Raw genomic sequence first — 25838 nt, 5'->3', positions numbered from 1 at the left:
TTTTGTGAAATATTTTTAATGACTGTTGTAGGACCAAGTGTTAAGTATCTAAAAGTGAGCATTTTCTTTTGTCAACTACTATACTCTGACCTTTTGCCAGTTTCTCATATAAATAACGTAAGTGTTCTTGTCTAGGTAACTCAGCTTCTGGAGTGCAGGGAATTTCAAAGTCAGAGGAATTCTGTGAATCTGCACTTGAGCTAAGACACAGCAACCTTTCTTCCAAAGGTAGCTGTTCCTCATCGCTCACAATAGTTGGTCCTTCCACACTAGGAACTATGCTTGTTTCTTGCTCTCTGCTCTTAACATCAGAGTGAATGTCCTTTGGGAAGAGTACATTTTGTTCCATCTGTGAGGCAGGAATGTTCTCTTTGGCTTTTGCTTTCTTGACACCTTGGTTCAAAGAGGTAAAATCCCCCACGTTTTTCTCTTGGGAAGATAACAAAACAGTATCAGACTGGCTATCCCAGCCTTGACTTCCTTGTTCTGTTATATGTGTTGACTGAGAAGAATTCTGGGAGGAAACATGGGTTGATTCCCCATCAGAGTCGCTGAAAAGCTTGGGTGACTGAGAGCCCCCTGTGTCTGTGGAAGAAGGGAAAATTTCCAAACCCTCATCTGTGATGTCATCATTTCTTTTAAAGAATACTTCCCATTGTGGTACATCCACATCAGCACTCTGCTGGGGAAATTCTTCAGAGCCCAGAGCTCTAGGCAGTGTAGGTGGGATTTCTGATTCTTCTTCACTTTCACTGTTGGATTCTTCACAATCTATAAAGTTGGCCAAAGAAGAGCTTTGAATATTCTCTGCTTTGCAGCATTCGATGCTTTGCATCAGTTTCTCTGGCTGGTTTTGTGATAGTGCAGTTATTGGAAATACCCCAGGCTCAAGAGTTACTGGGTGTGCAGCCTTGTGCCTTAAAGGTACTGGCAGGGGGTCATCAAAGAGATCGTCTTCCTCCTCTGTGGAGCAAGTGAGACAGGTGTACAAGACAAAGACAAGATAAAGGGAAAGGGAGTCAGCTTGTGCTTTCAATGATCATGTCATTGGTAGCATTACCTATGTTTTTAGTTGTTGGAACTGCACAATCAAAGACAAAAGGCCTCTTATTTTAGGATATTCTGACGAACCTTGTATAGTTTGGTATCAGAACACTGCTGCATTTGTTGTGAAGTGTTCCTCTATTCTGTTTTCTGGGAAAGCTTATGGTGAATTAGCATTGTAGAACTTACCTAGACCAAGATTTTCACTGGGGAAAAGTTTTAACTACAAATTTGGTGTCTTTAATAGTAATAGGACTAAGTAGTCAAGTTTTGTTCTTGAGTAATTTTGGCTGTTTCAGAGAATTTGTCCCTTTCAAAAGCTGCCAATTCACTTATTTGGCCAAAACTTACTCATTGTAGACTCCTCCAGGAGTTTTAACTCCTTCACTCTTCCTTCCCTTCTGGTCCTGGGGCTTGAACTCAAAGCCTGGGCGCTGTCTGAGCCCTCTTTGTGTTCAAGGCTAGTGCTCTACCACTTGAGCCACAGTGCTATTTCTGGCTTTTTCTGATTAGTTTATTGGAGATTAGAGTCTCACAGACTTTCCTATACAAGTTGGCTTCAAACAGCAATCATCAGATCTCAGCCTCCTGAGATAGGATTACAGGCATGAGCTACCAGGGTTTGGCAAACTCCTTTACTCTTTTTTTTTTTTTAAATTGTCAAGGTCACATTCACGAACCAGAACACCCTGAGAAGCAGTCTTTGCAGGAAATCCACACCACTGAACCCAGGACCATTCTTACCTGAGTCTAGGTAGATTTTTCTAGCTCTCTTCAGCTTTCCAAGGGGCTTATACTTTGGTTCAGTGCTTTGGGAAGACCGACATAAAGGCTTTAAGCTGAAATTAATGAGAATATTTGATGTTTCCTTTGGGAAGAGCTGCTGGGAGGCAAACATCACTTATAGATCTTAGAAAAAAAATGGCACAGGAGAAAACACACCACTACTTTTCTATTATTTTTTATTTTTTGTCCCTTGTGAACCTTCAATTCGGGGCCTGGGCTCTGTCCTTGAGTTCTTTTGCTCAAGGCTAGTGCTCTCCCACTTTTTGACGCATAATGTCACTTCTGGCTTTCTGGGGGTTAACTAGAGATAAAAGTCTCATGAACTTTCCTGCCCAGACTGGCTTCCAACCATAATCCTCAGATCTCAGCCTCCTGAATAGTTAGGATTATGGGTGTGAGGCACCAGTACCCAGCATACCATACTTTTAAACACTGAAAATAATGCTTAATAATAATAATGACAACTTGACTTCAGTATATAAGTGGTAAATACAAGTCCTTGAATACAACCAGTAGAATTGGCAGAAGTGAAGGAATTGCTAGTAGACTAAAACAAACCTTTGATCTTTGCTCTTACAACACAGACCAGTAGGACCCTATCCTAAAACAGTAAGACAACGGCCTCTGGCATTCACAAAACACTGCTGTTTCCCAGATCCCACTCAATGGGATTTATTTACATCTTGCAGGAATCTAACAAATTTGATCTCATTCTAGAGCCACAGGCTGAAAGCTAAGACACAGAAGTAAGATTTGAAGGGGTTTTCCTCTCATTGCACCTGCTTGCTTCTGCCAGGTAGCAAAAAACCTAGCATCCCACCTGTAGAGAGCCTCAAAGATCCCTTGCCCACCACAAGGCCTCCACATCCTACAATCCCTATTCATATCCATCTCCTGGAACCTTCTAGAACCTCTGCTGTGCTACCACTTCTTTGTGCAAATGGAGGTCATTCTCTGCCTAGTGCACAATTGCTCGGTAGAAATATAAGCTAGGGGGCACGCATTTAACAACCACTCCATCGTATGTTCAAATTTAACCCTTTATGGCATATTTGGTTCTCAACATTAGGCCTGCTTCTATCTGTCAGTTAAATTGCCATCTTGTCTGACCAAGTCACATAAGGAAATGGTGGAGCTAAGACTCAACTGAGGACAACATGGCAACACTCCTTGGACATTCAGCTATGCAAAGAATGGAAAGGAAACATGGAAATGAATGAAAGAAATAGGTTCTACATTTTTAAACCTGGAGGCAAAAGCACCCTTTTGTCTCCTAGACAAAACCCAGCAAGGGAGCGGCATGGCCCACAAGTAGGAACTACTCACATTTCTTTAACTTTATCCAGAGTTATACCTACAGGAATGACATTTGGGTATGCGTTCACAGGACGGATGTAGCTCAAGAAATCTTTTATCTAGGGGGAACATAAAAGGAACAATTAATCTCTACAGTGAAAATCTGGGGTGTTGAAGAAGGCTTAAGAGGAAGCCATGGGAAAGAGAAGCAAAATTTGTATGGTTGTGGTTCTTGGTGCTGGCTACACATGGGACATCATCCGGAAACCTCTTGAGAAAAATAGGCAACACTGGGGGCCCCTCTCCAAATTCACTGCAACACAGAGCTGCAGCAGGTCTTGGGAGCCAGGACACTCCAACTCCACTCAGGGGATCTGCTCCACAGGAGCCTGATTAATGGGACTCAAAGATTCCATATTTTCAGTATAGAATCTCCTTGTCTCCTCCAAAAAAGTCAGATGCTCATATTTAACAAATCTTTCAGGTGAGTTAACTATAACTGAGTTAACTAGAATGCAAATAAGAAAACAAGGTGTGTGCATCTGATAGAATAAAATTATGTTTATTGAAATGAATTCCAGGAAATGGAAAAAAAAAACAACACAAGATCATGAAGGGAAAACTAGAAGAGAGCATAGGAAGGGATGGCACTGTCCAGAAAGAAATACACTCATTTCCTGCAGTAACCCCTTTGTATATCACCTTTATAATAATAAATTTTAAAAATTAAATTTAAAAAGCCAGGTGCTGGTGGCTCATGCCTAGAATCCTAGCTACCCAGAAGGCTGAGATCTGAGGATCCAAATTCAAAGCTAGCCCAGGCAGCAAAGTCCATGAGAATCTTATCTCCAATTAACCACCTAAAAACTGGAAGTGGCACTGTGGGTCAAGTGGTAGAGTGGTAGCTAGCTTTGAGCAAAAAAGCTCAGGGAAAGCACCCAGGCCTTAAGTTCAAGTCCCATGACTGACAGAAAAATAAAAAGCATAAACACTTGAAAAATGGGCTGGGAAGAGGTAGCTCAGTGGTGGAGTGCTTGCTTTGCATGCATGAGGCCCTGGGTTTGATTCCTCAGCACTACATAAGCAGAAAAAGCCGAAATGGCACTGTGGCTCAAGTAGTAGAGCACTGGCCTTGAGCTGAAGAGCTGAGGGACAACAACCACGCCCAGAGTTCAGGTCCCATGACTGACAAAAAAAAAAAAACACTTGAAAATGATGGCATTCATTAGATTACAAAAAGAACCCTTGTTTGTAATACAAAAAGCTAAAACAAGAAGACAATGGCCAGGCGCTGGTGGCTCATGCCTGTAATCCTAGCTACTCAGGAGGCTGAGATCTGAGGACTGAAGTTCAAAGCCAGCCCTAGTAGAAAAGTCTGTGAGACACTTATCTCCAAAAAACTACTCAGAAAAAGTCAGAAGTGGTACTGTGGCTCAAGTGGTAGAGTGCTAGCCTTGAGTACAATGAGGCTCAGGGACAGTGCCCAGGCCCTGAGTTCAATCCCCAGGACCAGCAAAAAAAAAGGCATTGTGTCAACTGGTACTGCCAATCACATGTGTTATCAAGTGGTCCACATTTTCACTATGTCTGCCAAGGTGCCTAAAGCACTGTAAATATTAATGTGGAGTTGACAGCTGTGTCATCATAAATCAGCAAACAAATAAGTACAGAATCCATGCACAAGAAGCATCACCTGTTTCTAAAACTTATCTGAAAGGAAAGGAGATCAATGAACAGACATGAAGGAAGCCTTCTCACCCTGAATGCTGCACAACAGCTCAGGCCTGAGCTAGGGGAGCCCCTTACCTCACTGAAGGAGGAGTGGAAGGAGAAGCAGGCTCTGTAGGAACTCTCCCCCGTCCTAAAGCAAACACACACACAACAGGAAAACATCAGTGACTGTGCCTCTGATCATATAAGACATGTATCAAAGTGAATTCCAGGAAGTGGAAACAAGTTGTTTTTTCCTTAAGAAACAAAAGAAGTGTCACTGTCCAAAAAGAAATGTACTCTTTGCCCAACTTATATAATTGTAAACCCCTCTGTAAATCACTTTATAATAACAATTAAAAAATAGGCCAGGCACAAGTGGCTCACATCTGTAATCCTACCCACTTAGGAGGCTGAGATCTGAAATTGTAGTTCAAAGCCAGCCCAGGCAGGAAAGTCTGTGAGACTCTTACCTACAATTAAGCAACAAAAGCTGCATGTGGAGCTGTAGTTCAACTAGTGGAGCACTAGCCTTGAGCACAAAAGCTCAAGAACAGTGCTCAGGCCCAGAGTTCATGCCCCAGGACAAGCACCAAATAGATAGTTGAACAAGTGAATGAATACATTATTAGAGTTGAAAAGGAAAGATGTGATTATTAGTTTCAAAAGAGAAAGCATTGACTAGTAAGTATGCAGAAGTGTTCTTCACAAATAAATACTGTGATAATGTAATACCATTTTCTAAATAACATCAGCAAAGATTAAACCATATTCAATACTAATGAGATTATAATTAAATGCACTTATATTTTTCTGATGGGTGGTGTTGTATTTTTCCTGGAAAACACATGGTAAAGTGTTTCAAGAATCTTAAAAAAAAAAAAAAAAAGGTCACTGAAATCAAGGTGCTAGTGGCTCACACCTGTAATCCTAGCTACTAAGGAGGCTGAGATCTGAAGATCACAATTCAAAGCCAGCCCAGGCTGGAAAAGTCCATGAGACTCTTATTTCCAATTAACTACCAAAAAAACGGAAGTGGCACTGTGGCTCAAGTGGCAGAGTGCTAGCCTTGAGCTGAAGAGCTAAGGAACAGTGCCCAGGCCAAGTTTCAAGCCCCACAACTGACATTAAAAAAAAGTCACTGAGGAAAAAAAAAACAAACTGAACCAAGTTCACACCTTTCCCATTTAGGCTATTCCAAGATAACACCATCCAATAACCAGAAACAATTTCTTGGGACAGGAGTAAACGTTTTCTAGAAGTAGAAATCTGTTCTCCAACATTCTAAACAACTCAACGCCGCTCAGGTGGTATCACTGGAAAGGCCTCTTTCCAATGAATTCCACGCTCTCCATCAACAACTCTTTAATTCACAGCACTCAGATTCCCTGGGGCTCCAACCATCACATCTAATCTTCTCACTACAACAGACTTCTGGGTACACCGGCTAGTATGGAACTGGAAGTAACATCCCTTTAGTTTAAGTTGTGAATTAAAGAAATTATTTCCTAGAATTAGAGCATATCCCCTTTTAAAATTTTATTTGTTTTTATGCTAGTACGAGGGTTTGAACTTAGGGACTTAAGCTCTTGCTTTGTTTTTTCTGCTCAAGGCTGGCCCTCTACCACTTCCAGCTTTTTGTGTATGTTGGTTAATTGGACACAAGAGTCTAACAGACTTTTCTGCCCCAGGTGGCTTTGAATCATAACCCTCGGGTCTTCAGCCTCCTGAGTAGGTAGGATTACAGGTGTGAGCCACCAGCGCCCTGTGTGTCCTTGCTTTCTTACCTCACAATTACATTTGTTTTCCTCGTTCTTTCTCCAAACCACATGGTGGATGGCTTAATACTGATTGTGTGCAGTGGAACTTTAGTTTTGGAAATCATCCCACAGGGTAATTTATTCCAATGAAAATATTCTTCTGCCTAAAAGAAGATGAACACATATTACAGATTTTCAATACCATTTGCCAACTTATCTAATTGTAAAATTATATAAATGTAGGTTAAGTTTTCAGACATGAAGAAACAAGTGAGTGATTCCAACTTGAGAAACATTTTGAACGATGATTGGGCTGGACGGTTCCGAATTCAGAATGAGAAAGAAAAAGGCTGGACACCAAATCCAGAGACCATTCAAGGCAGACTGACAGCAATGTATGACCCTTAGTGAACTCCTGGATGGCTCCTCTCTCCAAAATCTATAAAGGACAGCAGGGGAAGTCTATTCTGAATAGGAATTCTGCACTCTAGCTACTACTAGTACTATACTGATGCTAAAGTTCCTGAGTCAGGGAATCAGACTGCAGTTATGTGAGAGAACTATCCTGGTGTAAAAGGGCTTCTGTGCTGAAGGCAATCATCTTCTTTGAACAAATCTGTCAACTTTACTACTTAAAAGGATTTTTAAAGCCAGGTGCCAGTGACTAAGACCTGTAATCCTACCTACTCAGGAGACTGAGATCTGAGGATCACCAAAGCCAGCCCAGTCTATGAGAGACTCTTATCTCCAATAAATTACTCAGAAAAAGCCAGAATAGCACTAGCCTTGAGCACAGATGCTCAGGGATAGCACCTGGGCCCTGTGTTCAAGCTCCATGACTGACAAAAAATCAAAAAAGCTTTCAAAATAAAACTAAAAGGTTTTTTTTTAAGTTTGTTTTTTTTTATCTCCAATTAACCACCAGAAAACTGGAAGTAGCCCTGTAGTTCACGTGCCCAGAGTTCAAGCCCCATGACCAACAACAACAACAAAAAATAGTAGTGGAATATGAACATATTGTATAAGTTGTAGGTTATACCATGTAACTACTTTTACTACAAATAAATGTCTCAGGCTAAATTTCATTACAAAGAAGAACTCAGAGTTTGCCTATTATTAATCCTGAAGCATATGTTCATGGGATACAGTTATACATAGATGTATGATTTCCACCTTAGGATCATGAAAAACCTCAAAACAATCTCTCCATGCACCGTGACTCATGCTTGTGATTCTAGCAACTCAGGAGGCAAGATACGAGAATCATGGTTTGAACCTAGCTCAGGGAAGACTATTTCATGAGACTCTATGCCACCAAGAAGCCTGCAGTAGAAGTGTGGTAGAGTGCCAGCCTTGACAGCACCCAAGAAAAAAATAAAAACCAGAATCTATGAGTCCTTGATATACAGGAAGGTTTCTGCCCTGCAGGGACGCTGAGAAAAATAGGAAGTACTCATTCACACACACACAATACCTTTGGATGCCGACACGCATGGACCTGAGTGCTGCGATCTGTTGTGAGATGGTGGAGGATGTCGGGCATATTTCTAAACATGTCCAGCTTGTCCACGTGCACCTGCAGGAAATAACCAATAGAAGCAGGTGACCAGAAATTACTCCTGGGCACAGGGGAAGGGGAAGGCAGGGAGGTGAGGAGGGGGGACAGGAAAGGAGGATGAAGTAGGGAGGATGGAAGGGAAGAGCAAAGGCCACAGTACCTGGACCCCAAGTTCTTCACCGAGGTTGGTAAATAGATACTCATAGCCATACGCTGCCTTGCAGTTCAGCCACACCACATGGTACGGACTCCTTGTGATCCAGCTTCGAACCAGCTCTAAGATTCCACTTAAGCACTCCTCCTACATAGGAGTTTTAAGAAACACTGAACACTCTGAAGAACCTTACCCCATGCATCTCTCTCCAACACAAGTAGCACCCGTCATCCCACACTTATCCAGCTAGACACACAGCTATGCCCAACCATCACCCATTTTCCAGGCAGACTTACTCGGCTTGGAATTTGATAAAACCTTGGGTCGCAGAAAGTAGTATCTAAATAAACGCTCTGGATGTCTTTCACCCTGAAAAAGAAAAAGCGTGTGAGTCATACATATCATGTGACATAAATTACATGTAAAATTATTTTACAGGGAGCTCTGTTCCATTTGGAATTCTAATTACATTAAGCCATTTTATGGGGAAATCTTTTCTAAACAACACACTATAGATTTTAAATGAAGGATCCAATCAATTTTGACAAAGCCATCTACTCCATTCAACCCACAGAAAGTTCTATGGGCCCATTTCAAGTTGAACAATTTAATCATTACCATCAATTTTTTCATTTCATTCTGTAGCACCAGGGAATTGACACAGGGCCTTGAACTTCCAAGGCCATGCCAACAGTTCTTTGCTTTACAGTTTTTCAGTTAAGATTGAATGCTAACTTTGTCTTTCTACCTCTGTCTCCTGAGTAACTGGGTGGGATTACAGGCATGTGCCACCACACCAGAGCCCATATTTGATTTTCAATAGGAACAAAAGCTTGTGTTTGGTGGTAAATGAACAGTAACATTTCCTTTAAAAAGTCAAGAAGTAGAGAAAGTCCAGTACCTGCCCCCAGAGTGCAGAAGCTCCATTCTAGAAGCTTCTCCTTTAGCCAGTCTGAAATCTCCTGTGTATAACACAGTTCCATTGTTGCCCTGGAACAAAAACCTGAAGAGGAAATATTGCAAGTCTCAGACAAAGTCCTAGTAAAGGAAGATCAGGAAGCCTGCCTTATGCATGGATTTATAATACATGGTTTTGACCAAGCGACACTAAAAAGCCAATGTTTTTTTAAAATCAAAAGACATTTCAAAAACAATTTTTTTACTATCTTTAAATAGTTGTACAAAGGCTTCAATTCAACATGTCAGTTTGTGGGTACAACACATCTTCTCCCTCAGTCTCTCCCCAAACCCATCCACCCCTGCCCTCAAGTTCCCTGGTCCCAGTTTCACGTCTGTACAATGAGTATTATGACTGCCTTCGCCCACCCTTCCTCTCTCTGTTCATCTGCCCCCTCCTCTTGATCTCACCCCCCCCACACACACCCCACACTTCAGCCTCCAGGTATTCATTTTGTTAGATGATGAGTTCTTTGTTCAAAGGAGTTGTACCACTGCAGTGCTCTCCGCATACACCACGCTTGAGTCCATGTGACTAGGCACAGGACCCTACACATACTTCAGATGTTTATTATTTACACCCAACCTCCAGCTAGGAGGGAAACGCAGTGATTTTTAAGTCCCGCAGGTGGGCAAGGCGGCTGTGCGGATGCAGGATGCTCCTGTCCCCTGGGCAACGGCCTAATTAAACTTCTGTGTGATCTGCTCAGTGTTTCCCTGCCCTTAACTGTGTGAAGATCTACCTTCCAAACACCAACCAGCACCCACTCACCCCCCAAAAACACGATGAAAGGGCATGCGATTAAATAAAGCGATAAAGTAGAATTTCTGAGTTCTATGGCATGTCTTTAGCGGAACTTGGGCCACTGAGGGAGAAAATGAATCACGCACGCGCAGTATGCCACTGAGCTCTGCAGCCTAAGCATGAGCGGGGTTTCCTCACTGGTACTCTTCTTGGAACCCTAGATAGCTGATAACAAGATCTATTGTCCCCATACTCTACCTGCCAAATCCAAGGAAAGTGCTTCCTACTACACACATCCTTTATAAAAAACAGTATATCACACACACACACACACACACACACACACACACACACACACACGGAGATAGGAGTAACAATGCAGATACTACTGACATGTAGTTAGTGTGTCCTGTAGTTAAGTTTCCACTCAAAATTAAACCTGGGGATCTCGTTCTTGAAGAGAAAGCTCCAGGTACTAAGACTGAGCAAAATAACTGGAGAAGTAACTACTGAAGACTGCCACCAAGCAGAAAGCCACATGTCAAATTCAACCTTCACCAAGGTTCCCAAGTTCATTTTAGAGATTGAACTTGGCCAGAAAAATGGCCAAATTTCCCTACCCATAGCAATCTTTCAGATCCTAAAACATGATTTCTACACATAAAATACATGTTTATCTATAGTAAAGAAACAAAATAGAGGGCCCCACTTACATAACTGATCCTGGGCAGTGACCTGCTGGTAAGAGAGTCACAACAATCTCCTCCTTCTGAAAAGAAAAACACAACAACTGAAGTAATCACCAAAACTTACATAAATAAAGCAGATAATATATCTTAATGTGGGTCAAGCAATGAATGAATGGATAAACAAAATGTGGTCTGAGCCAGGTGCTCAGTGGCTTACCACCTGTAATCCTAGCTACTCAGGAAGCTGAGATCTGAGGATCAAAGTTAGAAGTCAGCCCAGGCAGGAAAGTCTATAGGACTCTTCTCTAGAATTAACCACTAAAAAGCAACAGTGGAGCATGGCTCAAGTGGTAGAGTACTAGCCTTGAGCAAAAAAGCTCAAGGACAGTACCCAGGCCTTGAGTTCAAACCCCAGGACTGGCACAAAAAAGAAAAAAGTAAAAAGAAAATGACCCAATAAAAAGTTACAATGAGGGCTGGGAAGGTGGCTCAGTGGTAGAGCGCTTGCCTTGCATGCATGAGGCCCTGGGTTCGATTCTTCAGCACCACATAAGCAAAAATAAAAAAGCCGGAAGTGGCGCTGTGGCTCAAGTGGTAGAGCACTAGCCTTGAGCTGAAGAGCTGAGGGACAGCGCCCAGGCCCAGAGTTCAGGCCCCACGACCGGACCAAAAAAAAAAGTTACAATGATCTGGGCACTGGTGGCACTAGCTACTCAGGAGGCTGAGATCTGAGGACCACGGTTTAAAGCCAGCCTGGGCAGGAAAGTCCATGAGACTCTTATCTTCAATTAACCACTAGAAAACCAGATGTGGCGCTGTGGCTCAAGTGGTTGAGCACTCACCTTGAGCTGAAGAGCTTAGGGACAGCGACCGGGCCCAGAGTTCAAGCCCATGGCCGACAAAACAAAGAGAAATAAATTCACTTTAAAAATATTAACCATTATTTCACATCCTAAAAATTCTAATAAAATGTAATAAATGAAAGGAAGAGATAACAATGTTTGATAGGAAATGTATTCGTTACCCTACTCATGTAACTGTAACCCCTCTGTATAGTATTTTTACAATAAAAAATATGTATGAAAAAAGGTAATAAATGTGCCCATTACATCACATAAAACTAGAGTTCCCCTTGTGAACTGGTAAAACAAATAATAATAATAATGTCATGCTCAAATCTTTCAATGTGGGCAGTAAGTACTTTTATGGACTGAATGAATGTACAGGGTGAATTTTTCCTAGCTCCCAAAGTGATTTTACCTGGCTGTTCAGAGGGAGGGCTCAGTTCTGAAAGGAGGACCTCCCCGGTGGGGTCACTGCCCTTTATTTTATTTTACTTTATTTTTTAATTTATTTTTGTCAATTGTGGGGCTTGAACTGGGGACCTGCCCTTTATTTTTATTTTTTAATATATTTTTATATTGTGAAAATGCTGTGCAGAGGAGTTACAATTACATGGGTAAGATAATGAGTACATTTCTTATCAAGCATTGTAGCCTCCTCCTTTGTTTCCCCTTCCCATCCCTTCGCTCCCCGCCCCCCCCCCGTCCCTCCCACCAAAGTTGTAAAGTTTGTTTTCGACATAACGACTTGTACATCTCATTGTTGCAATGGGTCCTCCTGTATCCGTGTTTTAACAATTTGTTTTTTCCCTTCCCCTCCACATCTACCAACATCATATATAGTGAAAGCAGGGGTTATACCGTGGGGGAGGGACATACAAGGCAACAAAGACATAATCTTATAAATATTGTTAGAAACAATCGCATGAAAGACCTCTCATTTTTTTTTTGTCAGTCGTGGGACTTGAGCTCTAGGCCTGGGAGCTGTCCCTGAACAATTCAGTTCAAGGCTCATGCTCTACCACTTGAGCCATAGCGCCACTTCTAGTTTTCTGGTGTTTTTTTTTTTTTATTGTGATTAAGTGATTACATAATTTCCCAAATTTCACAGTATTGTGGAATAATGATGCTCATTTAAAGTCACAAGTTCATTCTAACTTTCCTGGAGCAAATTGTCTATCACGGTCTATAACATATAACGGGGTACTCGTATACACCATACATGTGATCAGCAGCATGGGGATATTTAGTAGTGGTTCAACCAGATGAGTGGAAGTTCTTTGTTTCTTGAGTCCTGTTAATTTTGTCGTATCACCTAACATTTTGGATTTAACATCCGCTTATCAGGGAGACCATGTATACCGTTTGTCTCTTTGCTCCTGGCTTACCTCGCTTAACATGATTTCTTCTGGAGGGGGGAAAACCAAAGGAGGAGGCTGCAATGCTTGGTAAGAAATGTACGCATTATCCTGCCCATGTAATTGTAACCCCTCTGTACAGTATGTTCACAAATAAAAAAAAAAAACATGATTTCTTCTAGCTTCATCCATTTCCCTGCAAATGCCATTATTTTATCATTTCTATTGGCTGCATAATATTCCATTGTGTATAGATACCACAATTTTTGGATCCATTCATCTGTGGTGGGGCATCTGGGTTGTTTCCATATTCTAGCTATTGTGAACAGCGCTGCAATAAACATGGAGGTGCATGTGGGGACCTGCCCTTTAAAGGGGAGCTTTCTGCCCCTCTCTTACAGGACAACACAGTGCATAGCAGCCTTCTGTGAAGCAGAATTATGCAAGACGCCCCAGCCTACCGCAGATTTGTGATAGCAGCTCACAGGGTCTAAAACAATCACAAATGTCTTGGTTGCTTTTTTTCCCCGGAAAGTTTAATAATTTTAATGGACAGTTAAATGAGCATTCGAAGTCAAAAAGAAAGAGCAACTCTATCATTGTTGCAGTAAGAAGAAAATCCAAAAGCAATTCATAGTTACCTCGCCTGTGGCTTCATCCACCAAAGATACCTGGGTAGGAGTTTCAATTTCAATTGATACCTGTTGAAATACAAGATGAAGCATGCTATCAGTTCTTCATGCTTTGCAGACTAGAGGGAACTAAGGGAAGAAGTTACATAGATTCCACACAGAGCAATTTGATTTCATTATGTTCGAAACATGATAAAGCAAAAATACCAGTACTGGGGCTGGGAAGGTGGCTCAGTGGTAGAGTGCTCGCCTCACATGCATGAGGCCCTAGGTTCAATTCCTCAACACCATATAAGCAGAAAAAGCCAGAAGTGGCTCAAGTGGTAGAGCACTAGCCTTGAGCTGAAGAGCTGAGGGACAGTGCCCAGGCCCAGAGGTCAGGCCCCACAACCAAAAAAAAAAAACAAAAACAAAAACCTGTATTAAGCGTAAGAAACACTGTCTTTTCTTAAAAGTTGCTTAAAAGTTCCTGCTTTGGCTTGGTGGATTGGCTCTTGTTAAGGAAAAGAACTGCTTTGGGATAAGGAAGGATTTTTCAAATGTAAGGTTTTTGTCTTAAACTTGTTTCTTTTCAAGATGGAATTAAGACACATCTTAGATAGTACAAGAATAGCAGAGGGGGGGAGGATATTTTGAGATTACTTGTTTACTGTTAATCTTATTTCAAAATCACCTTATTTAAATACATTTTACCCTATTCAAACTAGCCAATCACCAAGCAATCTAAGCAGAAGGCGGGGCCTGCTACGGGTTCCTTAGGGATAAATAGGGAGTAGCCTGTCCTGTGTGCTTGCTTGCCAGGTTTTTGGCTGTTGGCCAAAGTTTAAACTGCTGAGACAATTCTTTGTTTTTTAGTCTATCATTGTAACTGCTATGATAGTTTTTTCTTCTTCTTTTTTTTTTTTGCCAGTCCTGGGGCTTGAACTCAGGGCTTGGGCACTGTCCCTGAGCTTCTTTTGCTCAAGACTAACATTCTACCACTTAAGCCACAGGGCCACTTCCAGGTTTTTCTGTTTATGTGGTACTGAAGAATTGAACCCAGGGCCTTGTGCATGCTAGGTCAGCACCCTACCTCTCCGCCACATTCCCAGCCCCTGTGATTCTTGGAGAGCAGATTTATAACATTAAGGTGATCTGGCTGGGAATGTGGCTTAGTAGTAGAGTGCTTGCCTAGCATGCACAAGGCCCTGGGTACAATTCTTCAGTACCACATAAACAATAAAAGCTGAAGTAGTTCCGTGGCTCAAGTGGTAGAGTGCTAGACTTGAGCAAAAAGCTCAGTTCCAGTGCTCAAGCCCTGAGTTCAAACCCCAGGACTGGCAAAAAAAATAATAAAAACAAGCAAACCAAGGTGATCTAGCAATATGGATTAAATGTCTTATACCTTTGATGCGGACATTTGTTATTTTTTTAGGGGAGGAGGGTCCGGTTGTGGGGCCTGAACTCTGGGCCTGGGCGCTGTCCCTCAGCTCTTCAGCTCAAGGCTAGCGCTCTACCACTTGAGCCACAGCGCCACTTCCGGCTTTTTTCTCTTTGCTTATGTGGTGCTGAGGAATCGAACCCAGGGCCTCAGGCATGCAAGGCAAGCGCTCTACCACTGAGCCACCTTCCCAGCCCCCTTCTGTATTTTTTTAAGACAGTCTTACTATGCAGATTAGGTTGGCCTGCAAGCTCTTGATCCTCCTGCCTTAGTGTCCCATGATTACATGTGTGTGCTACCATACCTAGCTTCATTCTACTTTTTTTTTATTTTTTGTCTGTCGTGGGGCTTGAACTCTGGGCCTGGGCGCTGTCCCTCAGCTCTTCAGCTCAAGGTGAGCGCTCTACCACTTGAGCTACAGCGCCACTTCCGGTTTTCTGGTGGTTTATTGGAGATAGGAGTCTCACAGTTTCTCCTGCCCGGGCTGGCTTTGAACCGTGATCCTCAGATCTCAGCCTCCTGAGTAGCTAGGATTACAGGCATGAGCCACCAGCGCCCGGCCATTCTACTTTTCTTATTCTGCCATTTTTATGCCTTTCTTATTAATAACCTATAAAATGTTTATTTTTCCTGATTTAGCTCATGATCTGAATAAACAGACTGAGCAATTATACTAATGATGTTCTACATTGTAAAATATTAGAATACAGGTAGGGTCCTTAAGACTAAATAAACAAAGCAAAAGATGTAGGTTAAACTTTTGAAGAAAAACAAATTAACAACTAAATGCTGACTTTCCCTAAACTGTGGAGTGACAAAAGACTAAATGTCTCCCTTAAATTGCTCAATTAACTTGGTCACTGTAGTGGGTAAAGAGTTGCGTTTTGAATCATTCCAATGCTTTCTTCAATCTACCCTTAAAACTTCTCCCCTACTTCCCCAAGAATTAACATTATTCAAAACAGCAAAACTTACTATTCGCTTCTCCCAGAATCTGTATCTTGGGCTAGTTAACAGCAACTCCTTGGTAACAGGAGAACAGTACAAGAAAACCTTCAAGCTGAAAGGAAAAGACAAAAAAATTAAGTTTGATCCAAAATGAGTCACCTTGGGGACTCCGAAATCTATTTCTTGTGTTAAGCTGAAGTCCCAACATATCTGTTATGGTCTAGAACTGAAATGTCCCTCAAAAGCACAGGCGTTGGACCTGAGGGCATGGCTCAAGTGGTTAGTTAAGTGTCTGTTTGGCAAGCCCAAGGCACTGAGTTCAAATCCCACTACAACAAAACTAAACAAAAACCAGATCCTTCTTTGAGTGGAAAGGCAGCTACCTCATCTTAAACTTGAGCATATCTTTGAAAGTGCCTAAATCACAAAATATGGTAGAAGCATTGCATGAACTTCAGTTGAAGCTAGCTCTCCAGGCTATAATACTTGAGAATTTGGAATTCAGATTGAGGCAACAACTTCAGGAAGAGAATCCAATCATTCAGGTTTAAGAAAATATTCAATGACGGGTACTCAGGAGGCAGACATTGGGAAGAGTCTCAACAAAAAAGTAAATGAAACCCCATTTCAACAAGCCAGGTGTGGAGGTGCATGCTATTAGTTCCAGCTGCACCAGAAAGCATAAGTCAGAAGACTGTCCTAGGCAAACACAAGAAAGACCTTATTTGAAAAATAACAAGAACATAAAAAGGGTTGGGGCGCAACACCCTAGAACACCTGTCTAGTAGGCTTAAGGTCCTGAGCTCAAACTTCTTCCCTGCCCCCCAAAAAAGAAAGAAAATAAAACAATGGTACCATAGAATTCTTGATAATGGAACACCATCCTCTCTCTTCTCTATCTCTCTGTCTCTCTCTGTCTCTCCAAACACACTCACACGCACACACACACACACTCCTATAAAATGAAAACAAATGAGTTGTTGCTTCAGCCCTAGTATGGAAGAACCACATGAAAATAAAAGTTATGTATAAGAAAGTAAATATGATAAGACTGGAGTGTGGCTCAAGTGGCAGAGCACCTGTCTAGCAAGCACAAGGCCCTGAGTTCAAATCCTAGTACTGCAAAAACAAATAAGAGTCTATTGGGTATGATTCTCTTCACAGAAGTTCAAAAGCAGCTGGACGCCGGTGGCTCATGCCTGTAATCCTAGTTCTCAGGAGGCTGAGATCTGAGGATCGTTGTTCAAAGCCAGCCCCGGCAAGAAAGCCCCTGAGACTCTTATCTCCAATAAACCACTAGAAAACTGGAAGTAGCACTGTGGTTCAACTGGTTGAGCTGAAGAGTTCAGGGACAGTACCCAAGGCCAGAGTTCAAGCCCCACAACTGACCAAAAAAAAGAAAGTTCAAAAGCAATGGAAGCTAACCCATGGTACAAAGCCTAAATAGAAGTTATCTTTTTTTTTTTTTTAAGTTATCTTTTAGGAAGGATGACTGAGAGGAGGCAGAGGGCCTGGAATTCGGGTACTGGTTCAAGTCCTCCCATCTGGATATAAGCTCAGGTGGTAAACGTCCATCGCATTGCATTGTCCCTTATGATGCAAGTACTGTGCTGTCTAGATATTCTGATATTTTCTCTCAATTATTACCCACACTCAGCAGCAGCAGCAGCAGCAGCAGCAGCAGCAGCAGTATCTTATTACCTGCATTCCAACCTTCTTTTCAAGGTAGGAGCTCTTAATCCTTTCATGTGATCTACAAGCAAAAGAATAGGAATCATAAACATGTTCTTTATCAGAGGATTCCTTGGCCTCAGCCACTGGAGCTGCCATCTTAAAGTTCCTGGTGAGAGAAAATACAGGACCTTCACTCTCCACTGACCACTGGCTCTTTCTTCTCTATGTGACAAACCCTTTTTGGTTGTTGTTGTGAAGCACTGGGTTTGAACTCAAGGCCTGGGGGCTGTTCCTGAGCTTTTTTTTTTGCTTAAGGCTAGTGCTCTACCACTTTGAGCCACAGCTCAACTTCCAGTTTTTTAGTGATAAGAATCTACTCAAGTGGTAGAGTGCTAGCCTTGAGTTGAAGAGCTGAAAGACAGCACTCAGGCCCAGAGTTCAAGGCCCACGACAGACAAAAAAAAAAAAAAAAATCTCACAGACTTCCTTGCTTGGGCTGGGTTTGAACTGTAATCCTCAGATCTCAGCCTCCTGAGTAGCTAGGATTACAAGTACGAGCCACCAGCAACTGGCTGATGAATCCTTTGGGTAAAAAGACAGGAATCACTAAACACTGTCCACCCTTGAACTACTACATTGAAATTAAATAATCACATCGCAAATGTATGTTTTTCCTCTTTAAAAAAAAACCTTAAAGAACTCCAAGTAACCTTAGAACTATGCAAGAGATAAGTGTTTCCTAATCAGAAATTTCCATGTACCTATCTAATATCTATTGGTGCTCAAGACTACTGCTATTTTTTAAAAAAGAAAAGAACGCAATTTAGCCCAGACAGGCACCAGACAGCCTAGAAGATCAGCTTGAAGTTAGCTCGGGTTACACAGTGAGACCAATCAAACTGAAAAGTCCTAGCTACTCAGGAGGCTGAGATCCGACCATCACAGTTCAAAGCCAGTCCAGGCATTTAGAAAGTCCATGAGACTACCAAAAAGTCAGAAGTGGAGCTATGGCTCACGTGGTAGAGTGCTAGCCTTGAGCAAAAGAGCTTAGAGACAGCACTCAGGCTCTGAGTTCTAGCCCTAGGATCAGCACCAAAAAAAAAAAAGAAAGAAAGAAAGAAAAATGTCGAGGTATAGTTGAGGGTAGGGCATTTGCCTAGAAATACTTGAGGCCCTGTGTTTGATTCCAAGCACTGAAACAGAAATAGTTTTTGGTAGAAGAAGGAACTGAAATTTCATGTGTGGAGAACTGAGAGTCCTTCTCTTCACTGTCTTCTCACAACACCCTGGAACTCGCTCAGTCTCTACCACAAAGTTAGTTCAGCTAGACTTCCAAGCTTGCTTCCAGAGATTCTGCTAGGAAATCATTCCAGTGACTTCAGGACTCAAAGGTGGGATGTCACAGTCACGCAGACTTGAGCCTCAACCCTCCAATCCACAGAGACAAATGAAAAAGCCAACCCTTAAGCAATACTCTATACAAAGTATGTATTATTATACTTTCCAAATCCTTGGCTTGTAAAGACCTAGACAACCAAACACTTCTAAATTGTGGAACGAAATCAAACCATGTCTGATCTCTTAATTACCACCACCACTGCAGGAATACATAATTGGGGCTTCCTGTACCCAGTGAAAACCAAGAAGTCAGCAACACTAACCCAACCAGGAATCCATTTCCGAAGAAGCTGTGTCACAGAGGAAAAAAAAAAAAAGGAAGGTGAATCAAGATTGTACTTCATGTTTCTGAACTAACTCAGTAGGTGGCACCCTATAGCTTTGCATCCTGGATCCTCCCTCACCCTTAAGCCCCTTCCCAATTGGTCCTAAGGGAATCTGAGGCTCAGGACTAAGGAATTTTCTTCTTAACAGCTATCACACTTTGAATTCTAGACTCAACCCAAAACAATAAAAACCAAGGCATCCTCATCCAGCAGTGGTTTCTCAATAAAACCAAACCACAAATATTATTCTGAAACATCACAGACCCTCAACTGATCACAGTACTATTTTGCCTCTATTTTTCTTCGCTTTCTTCTTTTCTCTTCTCCTCCCCACCCTCTTCTCCCCTCCTCTCCTCCAGTCCTGGGATTTAACTTAAAGCCTCCTGCTTACTAGGTAAGTATATGTAGTGTTGGGGTCTGTGTGTGTGTGTGTGTGAGAGAGAGAGAGAGAGAGAGAGAGACTGCTTCACTCCTCTACAGTAGAGTTCAGACCTTCTCAAGCTGTTGTGGAAGGTAGCACTGGAAGAGGCTGCCACTGGAGCATTCCAGTTTATCTTGATTTCTCATCAGTGCTAATGGTTGTGCTAATTAGCACTGTGAATAAAACTGCTTTCGTTGGTAGAATTGGTGATTCATGAGTCAGTCTAACAAATGCTAACAACAAACTACGACTAGCTCCACCGGTCTCCTGTTGGAGATGGACAGAACTTCTGAAAAGTGAGGGGAGCCAACAGTAGCGGTGCATGCCTGGGCAGGCAGAGGCAGGAGGATGGCCAGTTCAAAGCAGGCCCGAGCTCTGTAAGTGATGATAGCTAAATGAACAGTAGCTGGTATTTGGTCAAGCCGAGGAGGTTGTTTGGCTGTGTCTATGGAGGAGGCAGGGTGCTTGCTAACTAACGTTTGAGGGTGTAACTGGTTAACCTGGAATCTGTTTTTCTTACACAGGGTCAAGAGAAGTGGGGGAGTACAGGAGAAGAGCTCAGTCAACCTCAAAAATCTCCATCTCTACTAGCAGAGCGACCAGAAGAACCCAACAGGGGCTCAAGTGGGAGAGGCAGCTTTCAGCACAGAAGCCAAAGAAGAGTGTGAGGCGCTGAGTTCAAGCCCCAGAACCAACACAAAAGTAAGACAATAAAACAAAAATGTAATAGCAGCATCTGATCACAGTTCTGCAAGGCGGTACCGACCTCTGACCCCGGCAGCCCAAGACTGGGGGCGCGGAGGACTCACCTTTGTGACAGTGGGACAGGAAGTAGGCACGGGCTCTCAGGTTCTCCCTGTCGAAGCGGTCTATGGAGATGGTGGGATACTCGGCCATCTGCCCCTGGAAGGAGCTCATGGCGCCACCGAAGCCAGGACAAGACCTTGCCGCCGAGCCCTGCTAGGCGCGGAAGCCGGGACCACCCCGGCCCCACCGCGCCGCCACTTCCGGGACCCTGCGCGCCGCCTCGCCGTTGGCCAACCGAGTTCAGCCCTCGTCCAATCCTAGCGGCCGGAGGCAGAGGGGCGGCGCCGAGGAGAATCGTCGAGTTTTAAGTCCCGCTGAGCGCCTGCGCAGTGAGCCCAGCCGCAGCACCTGCTCGGAGTCTCTTTCTGCCACAAAAGAAACGCAGTTGTTGTTCGTGTGAAGACCTGTCGCGGAGGGAATCCGTATAACCATGAGCTTGTGCTCCAAAAAGGGAAGTGAGCAGACTGAGAATAGCCGATTGCAGCTGAGCACTGGTGGCTCACGGCTGTAATGCTAATTACTGAGGCGGCTGATATCTGAGCATTGCGGTTCAAAGCCAGCCGGGGCAGGGAAGTTCATGAGACTCTTATCACTAATTAACCACCAGAAAACGGGAAGTAGGCTGTAGCTCAAAGTAGTAGAGCGCTAGCATTTGAGCAAAAGAATTCAGGGACAGTGCCCAGGCCCTGAGTTCAAGCCGCACAACCGACAAAAAATAAAATTGTGTGTGTGTGTGTGTGTGTGTGTGTGTGTGTGTGTGTGTGTGTGGAGATCATCCATCAAATACATACAATGGCTTTTTTGTATCTCTTCCTAGTAAGTCAGACATTGCTTCCTAGCAAGTCAGACTTCACAGTATTTTTTTTTATTTTTTAGACATCACAGTATTATTGATCAATTGGATTAAACAATTAGAAGCCTTTTTGAAATCATGATTTGCAGGACACAGAGACAAAACCTTTGATAGTTACAGAGCTCACTAAGATGTGCCATTAAGTAGTGATCAACCAGTTTGGAGACCATAGATTTTCAGAATACAGTAACTCCATACTTTGATGGAGACAGAAAATGATCTGGGAATGAAGCCAGGAACGATTTCTTCCTAGAAGAGTTAGAAATCAGAATGCCATCCTCAAAGGGTGTATCAGCTTGTGCTTGTAGCCATGATTCCCAGAATTCTATTCAAGTACAGGTTCTGGGAAATCTTAAAGAGGAAGAGGGAGAGGTAGGAAAGGAAGGGAGAAAAATAGATGTCACAATTGACAATTGAAGTCAAATATTCTGCCAGGCTACTACTGGCAAGTCCTTTGACTTTATTTCAAGGGGATGGTTCTAGATAAAGGAGAATTATTCTTGGTCTAGCATGTCCATGCTTAGCAACAAAATCTGCAGTGGCTCATACCTACAGAATCTCTCAGAATTTGGAGCTCCTGGAGAGACAGGACAAGATAATGCTCAGTTTAGTTATTTGTCTCCTCTTCTTTCCATAGGGATATAATATAAAAGAATAAAGGAAATAGAGTGAGGGGAAAAAAGGACAGAAATTAGTAAAGACTAGTTTACAGGTACTCTTATAGGAGCACATCCTTTGTTTGGCTCTTTTAGAAGTAAAAGAAAAGAGGGAGACACAATCCCCAGCTTTTTGGCATCTGAAGACTAAAATAAGCTTTTCAGAAGAGAGTATATGTTTTAGAATACAGAATACCTAGAGAAATTCCTCCAGTGAGTGTTTTTAATCAAACTGTAAAATGTGCACAACAATGTTACTTGTTGGTGGTGGTGGTGGTGGGTGGTGGTGGTGGTTGTGTGTGTGTGTGTGTGTGTGTGTGTGTGTGCATGCCAGTATTGGGGCTCAGGGCCTGGACACTGTCCCCTTAGCTGTTTTGTTTTGTTTTTTCTCAAGTCTAGCATGCCCAATCAAGAGCATATAGTGTGATAGAAAAAGTCAAGGCAACAAATAACAGTATTTTTAACAGGAAGTATGCTTGAAAAAAATGTGGAGATTAAGGAAAGATCAATTAGTAGAGATGTCTCTTCCCACAGGCGTTGGATTTGAGTGAGAAGGGTCTTTTGTTTGTTTGTTTTTGTCAGTTGTGAGACTTGAACTCAGGGTCTGGGCACTTTCCCTGAGCCTTTTTGTGCTCAAGGATAGTGCTCTCCCACTTGAGCCACAGCACCACTTCTGGTTTTTGAGTGGGTTAACTGGAGATAAGAGTCTCCAGGAGACTTTCCTGGCCCTGCTGGCTTCGAACCACAATTCTCAGATCTCAGGCTCCTGAGTAGCTAGGATTACAGGTGTGAGCCACTGGCACCCAGCTTGAGTGAGAAGCTTTATACTTATTTTTTTTAATTGTGTTTTTTTGTCTTTTCTTTTTTGGTACTGGGGATCAAACCCAGGACGTTGTACTTGCTAGGCAAATGCTTTGCCACTGAGCTACATCCCAGCCCTATATTTTTTTTGGAAGGGTCTGGTCGTGGTGCCTGAACTCTGGGCCTGGGCGCTGTCCCTCAGCAATTCAGCTCAAGGCTAGCACTCTACCACTTGAGCCACAGCGCCACTTCCGGCTTTTTTCTTTTTGCTTTTGTGGTGCTGAGGAATTGAACCCAGGGCCTCAGGCATGCAAGGCAAGTGCTCTACCACTGAGCCACCTTCCCAGCCCTATACTTATTTTTTATCTCTACAACAGTCCCATAAGGTAAGTACAGTTTGGGTTCTTATTTTGCAGATGAGGAAACTGCATTGAAAAAACAAGTCAGCTAAATCTAGCCTCCAAGGCAAAGAAAAACCTGGTATCTCTGAAGTGTGCCTTTATTAAACTATGACTCATTCCTCTAAACTTCAATATTGGACTCACAAGGGTGAAGCCATGAGGAAGAGAGGAAATTAAAGACTGAGCCAATTAAGCAGGGTCACTTGGCACCTACTAAGGGCCAAACCAAGCAGTTCAATCTGTAGCTTGTCCAATAATGAGAGGGATTTCAACAAGATAGAGGTCAGTTTAGGACAGCTTTTCTCAAAGTGTGGATCCAGAAATCGTATCAACAACAACATTTAGGAACTTGTCAAGAATAATAATTCACACTAGATACCACTGGCTCACATCTATAATCCTAGCTACTCAGGAGGCTGAGGAAAGTCCACGAGACTCTCATCTGAGGTGAATAAGGCCACAAGTGGAGCAGTGACTTGGCCTTAAGCAAAAAAAGAATAGGAATAGTGCCCAGGCCCTGATTTCAAACCCCAGAATAATAGTAATAGTAATAATAATACTTCAATAATAATTTTCTACTGCAGGGGCTGGGAAGGTGGCTCAGTGGTAGAGCGCTTGCCTTGCATGCATGGGGCCCTGGGTTCAATTCCTCAGCACCACATATGCAAAAAGAAAAAAAGCTGGAAGTGGTGCTGTGGCTCAAGTGGTAGAGCAGTAGTCTTGAGCTGAAGAGCTGAGGGACAGTGCCCAGGCCCAGAGTTCAGGCCCCATGACCGGACCCCTGCCAAAAAATATATATATAATAAAAAATAAAAAATAATAATTTTCTACTGCAGTCTTGACCCACTGGATCAGAAACTGGGGGTAGCGGCCAGCAACCCACCTCTTCTCATGGTTCTCATGAAGTAAAAAATTGAAAGACACTGAACTAGAGTTTAGAAAGCACACCAGTTCTCAGAACTTTTTTTAATCAAAATTAGAAGTGATTTCAGTTCTCCAGGAAATATTAATATAACCAATAGTTACAAATCCTCTGTTGCATATCAAACACAGTACTGCACACTAAAGACATAATGGTGAATGTGGAATATGTATTCTAACAGAAATAATTCCTTTTTTTTTTTTTTGCCATTCCTGGGGCTTGAACTCAGGGTCTAGGCACTATCCTTTAGCTTTTGTGCTCAAGGCTAGAACTCTACCACCTGAGCCACCTCTCTACTTCCAGCTTTTTGGGTTGTTAATTGGCAATAAGTCATAAACCTTTCCTGCCAAGGCTGACTTTGAACCATGATCCTAAGAGCTCAGCCTCTGGAGAAGCTAGGATTACAGATCTAAGCCACCACTGTGAGCTCACATCTGTTTGCTCCACTTGGTTGTCAAAAAAAAACCCAGCTTCCTCAAACCTCTTCTCCACACCAAACAAACAGCAAAAGAAACTGCCCCTCAGAAAAATGTTTGGGGGAGGAGGGCAATAGGGAGGGCACAAATGGAGAGAAGAAGGGTGAGCAAATGCAGCAGAGCTTGAAAGACCTGGACTGAGGAAATAAATTTGGAGTTACAAATAAGTGAATGGGACTTTTTTGTTTTTAGTATCTGTTTTGACTAACTTTATTAGCTTATGTAATCTGTGTTGAACAAGTAATTCTTAAAATCTTTTAACTATTGTTTCTGGTGATCCCAGGACTCCAATTGTCTCTTTCTCCCTCCAATTGCCAAGTCCTGATGGCTCCAGGTTCCAAATACATTTCCTAATTCTGATCACTTTTCGCTAAAATAAATGGCATTTAGGTATAATAATGGAGATGTCGTTACACAAACAAAGCTATAGATACCATTTATTGTTGGTTTACTCATTGTCAGGCCCAATGCAAACCAGCAAAGATATGATCACTTTTTAGAGAGAATAAAGGAGTTGACCTGCCTGGTTACCTAAACAGGGCCAGTGCCAGAAGAAGTTCTGATCAAGAGGAAGGTGAAACCCTGGATTTTATACAAGCTGATTACACTTACACACACACATCATTAATCAAGACAAAGGTCAGGCCTGGATAATATCAGCTCCAGGACAGGTGTGCAATTTTTACCCTGTGGGCCTTCTGTTACAGATTCAGATCGCTTCACCCGATATGCCCCAAACTTACATCCCTAAGCCACATTCCATCAAAATGGCCTTTGTGGGGAACACAGTCGTTTTAGGGAGGGGTCACAATGTCTACTTCACTTTTACCTTCACCAACAGACCTCAACTTTCTATCAGGAACCACACACTACCACTAGTAGCCTCGGCTCTTTCATTACACTCTGCACTCTCCACCCTCGCCCTGGACTCAGCCTTAGCAAACTACCTACCCCTGGGGGGCCACCGGCCAGCCAGCCGGCCTAGCTCTGCGGCACGCGCGTGCGCATGCGCAACGGCCTCGGCCGAGGCCCGCACGCAGTGGGCAGGACCTCAGTGAGCGTCTCGGTAGGTCCGGGGCGCAGCGGCGTTGCTAAGAGACGCGAGGGTCGCAGTGTCCATAACCGTCGGGCTCTTTCTGGCCCAGCCCTGGGATCCTTGAGTGGAGAAGGCGAGCACCACAGCGTTCGCCTATGAGCTGGGCCA

General features: G+C 42.9%; 1 protein-coding gene across 2 annotated transcripts; it reads right to left on the bottom strand.

The window, feature by feature from the left end:
• On the bottom strand, positions 1 to 20722 carry LOC105984524 (protein artemis-like). 2 transcript variants are annotated; one of them, XM_013014742.1, is made up of 14 exons: positions 20528 to 20722; positions 17601 to 17652; positions 15927 to 16011; positions 13541 to 13600; positions 10724 to 10779; positions 9210 to 9311; positions 8605 to 8677; positions 8315 to 8455; positions 8071 to 8172; positions 6624 to 6760; positions 4933 to 4987; positions 3157 to 3245; positions 1789 to 1883; positions 1 to 963 (listed from the first exon to the last, which is right to left on the bottom strand). In XM_013014742.1, the coding sequence occupies exons 1-14, from the start codon at positions 20634 to 20636 to the stop codon at positions 41 to 43; spliced, it is 2079 nt and encodes a 692-aa protein (XP_012870196.1). In that variant the 5' UTR covers positions 20637 to 20722; the 3' UTR covers positions 1 to 40. The 2 variants fall into 2 exon arrangements, with proteins under 2 accessions (XP_012870196.1, XP_012870197.1); XM_013014743.1 differs by lacking the exon at positions 17601 to 17652 and having other exon boundaries at positions 20528 to 20567.
• Positions 20723 to 25838: the final 5116 nt, after the last annotated feature.

This window comes from Dipodomys ordii, unplaced genomic scaffold (genome assembly GCF_000151885.1).
Source record: "Dipodomys ordii isolate 6190 unplaced genomic scaffold, Dord_2.0 Scaffold24, whole genome shotgun sequence".
Lineage (NCBI taxonomy): Eukaryota > Metazoa > Chordata > Mammalia > Rodentia > Heteromyidae > Dipodomys > Dipodomys ordii.
Note: the sequence above shows the minus strand (reverse complement) of the source record. Positions and strands in the feature narration are given on the sequence as shown.

What these genes read in the sequence shown, in the direction of transcription:
- LOC105984524 (XM_013014742.1), bottom strand. Translation starts at nt 20,636, where the DNA reads ATGAGCTCCTTCCAGGGGCAGATGGCCGAGTATCCCACCATCTCCATA. An exon ending in GATTCTGGGAGAAGCGAATA is followed by an intron (nt 13,601 to 15,926) that starts GTAAGTTTTGCT and finishes GTATTTCAACAG; the next exon opens with GTATCAATTGAAATTGAAAC. An exon ending in AAAACAAATGTAATTGTGAG is followed by an intron (nt 4,988 to 6,623) that starts GTAAGAAAGCAA and finishes TGTTTGCTTTAG; the next exon opens with GACGGGGGAGAGTTCCTACA.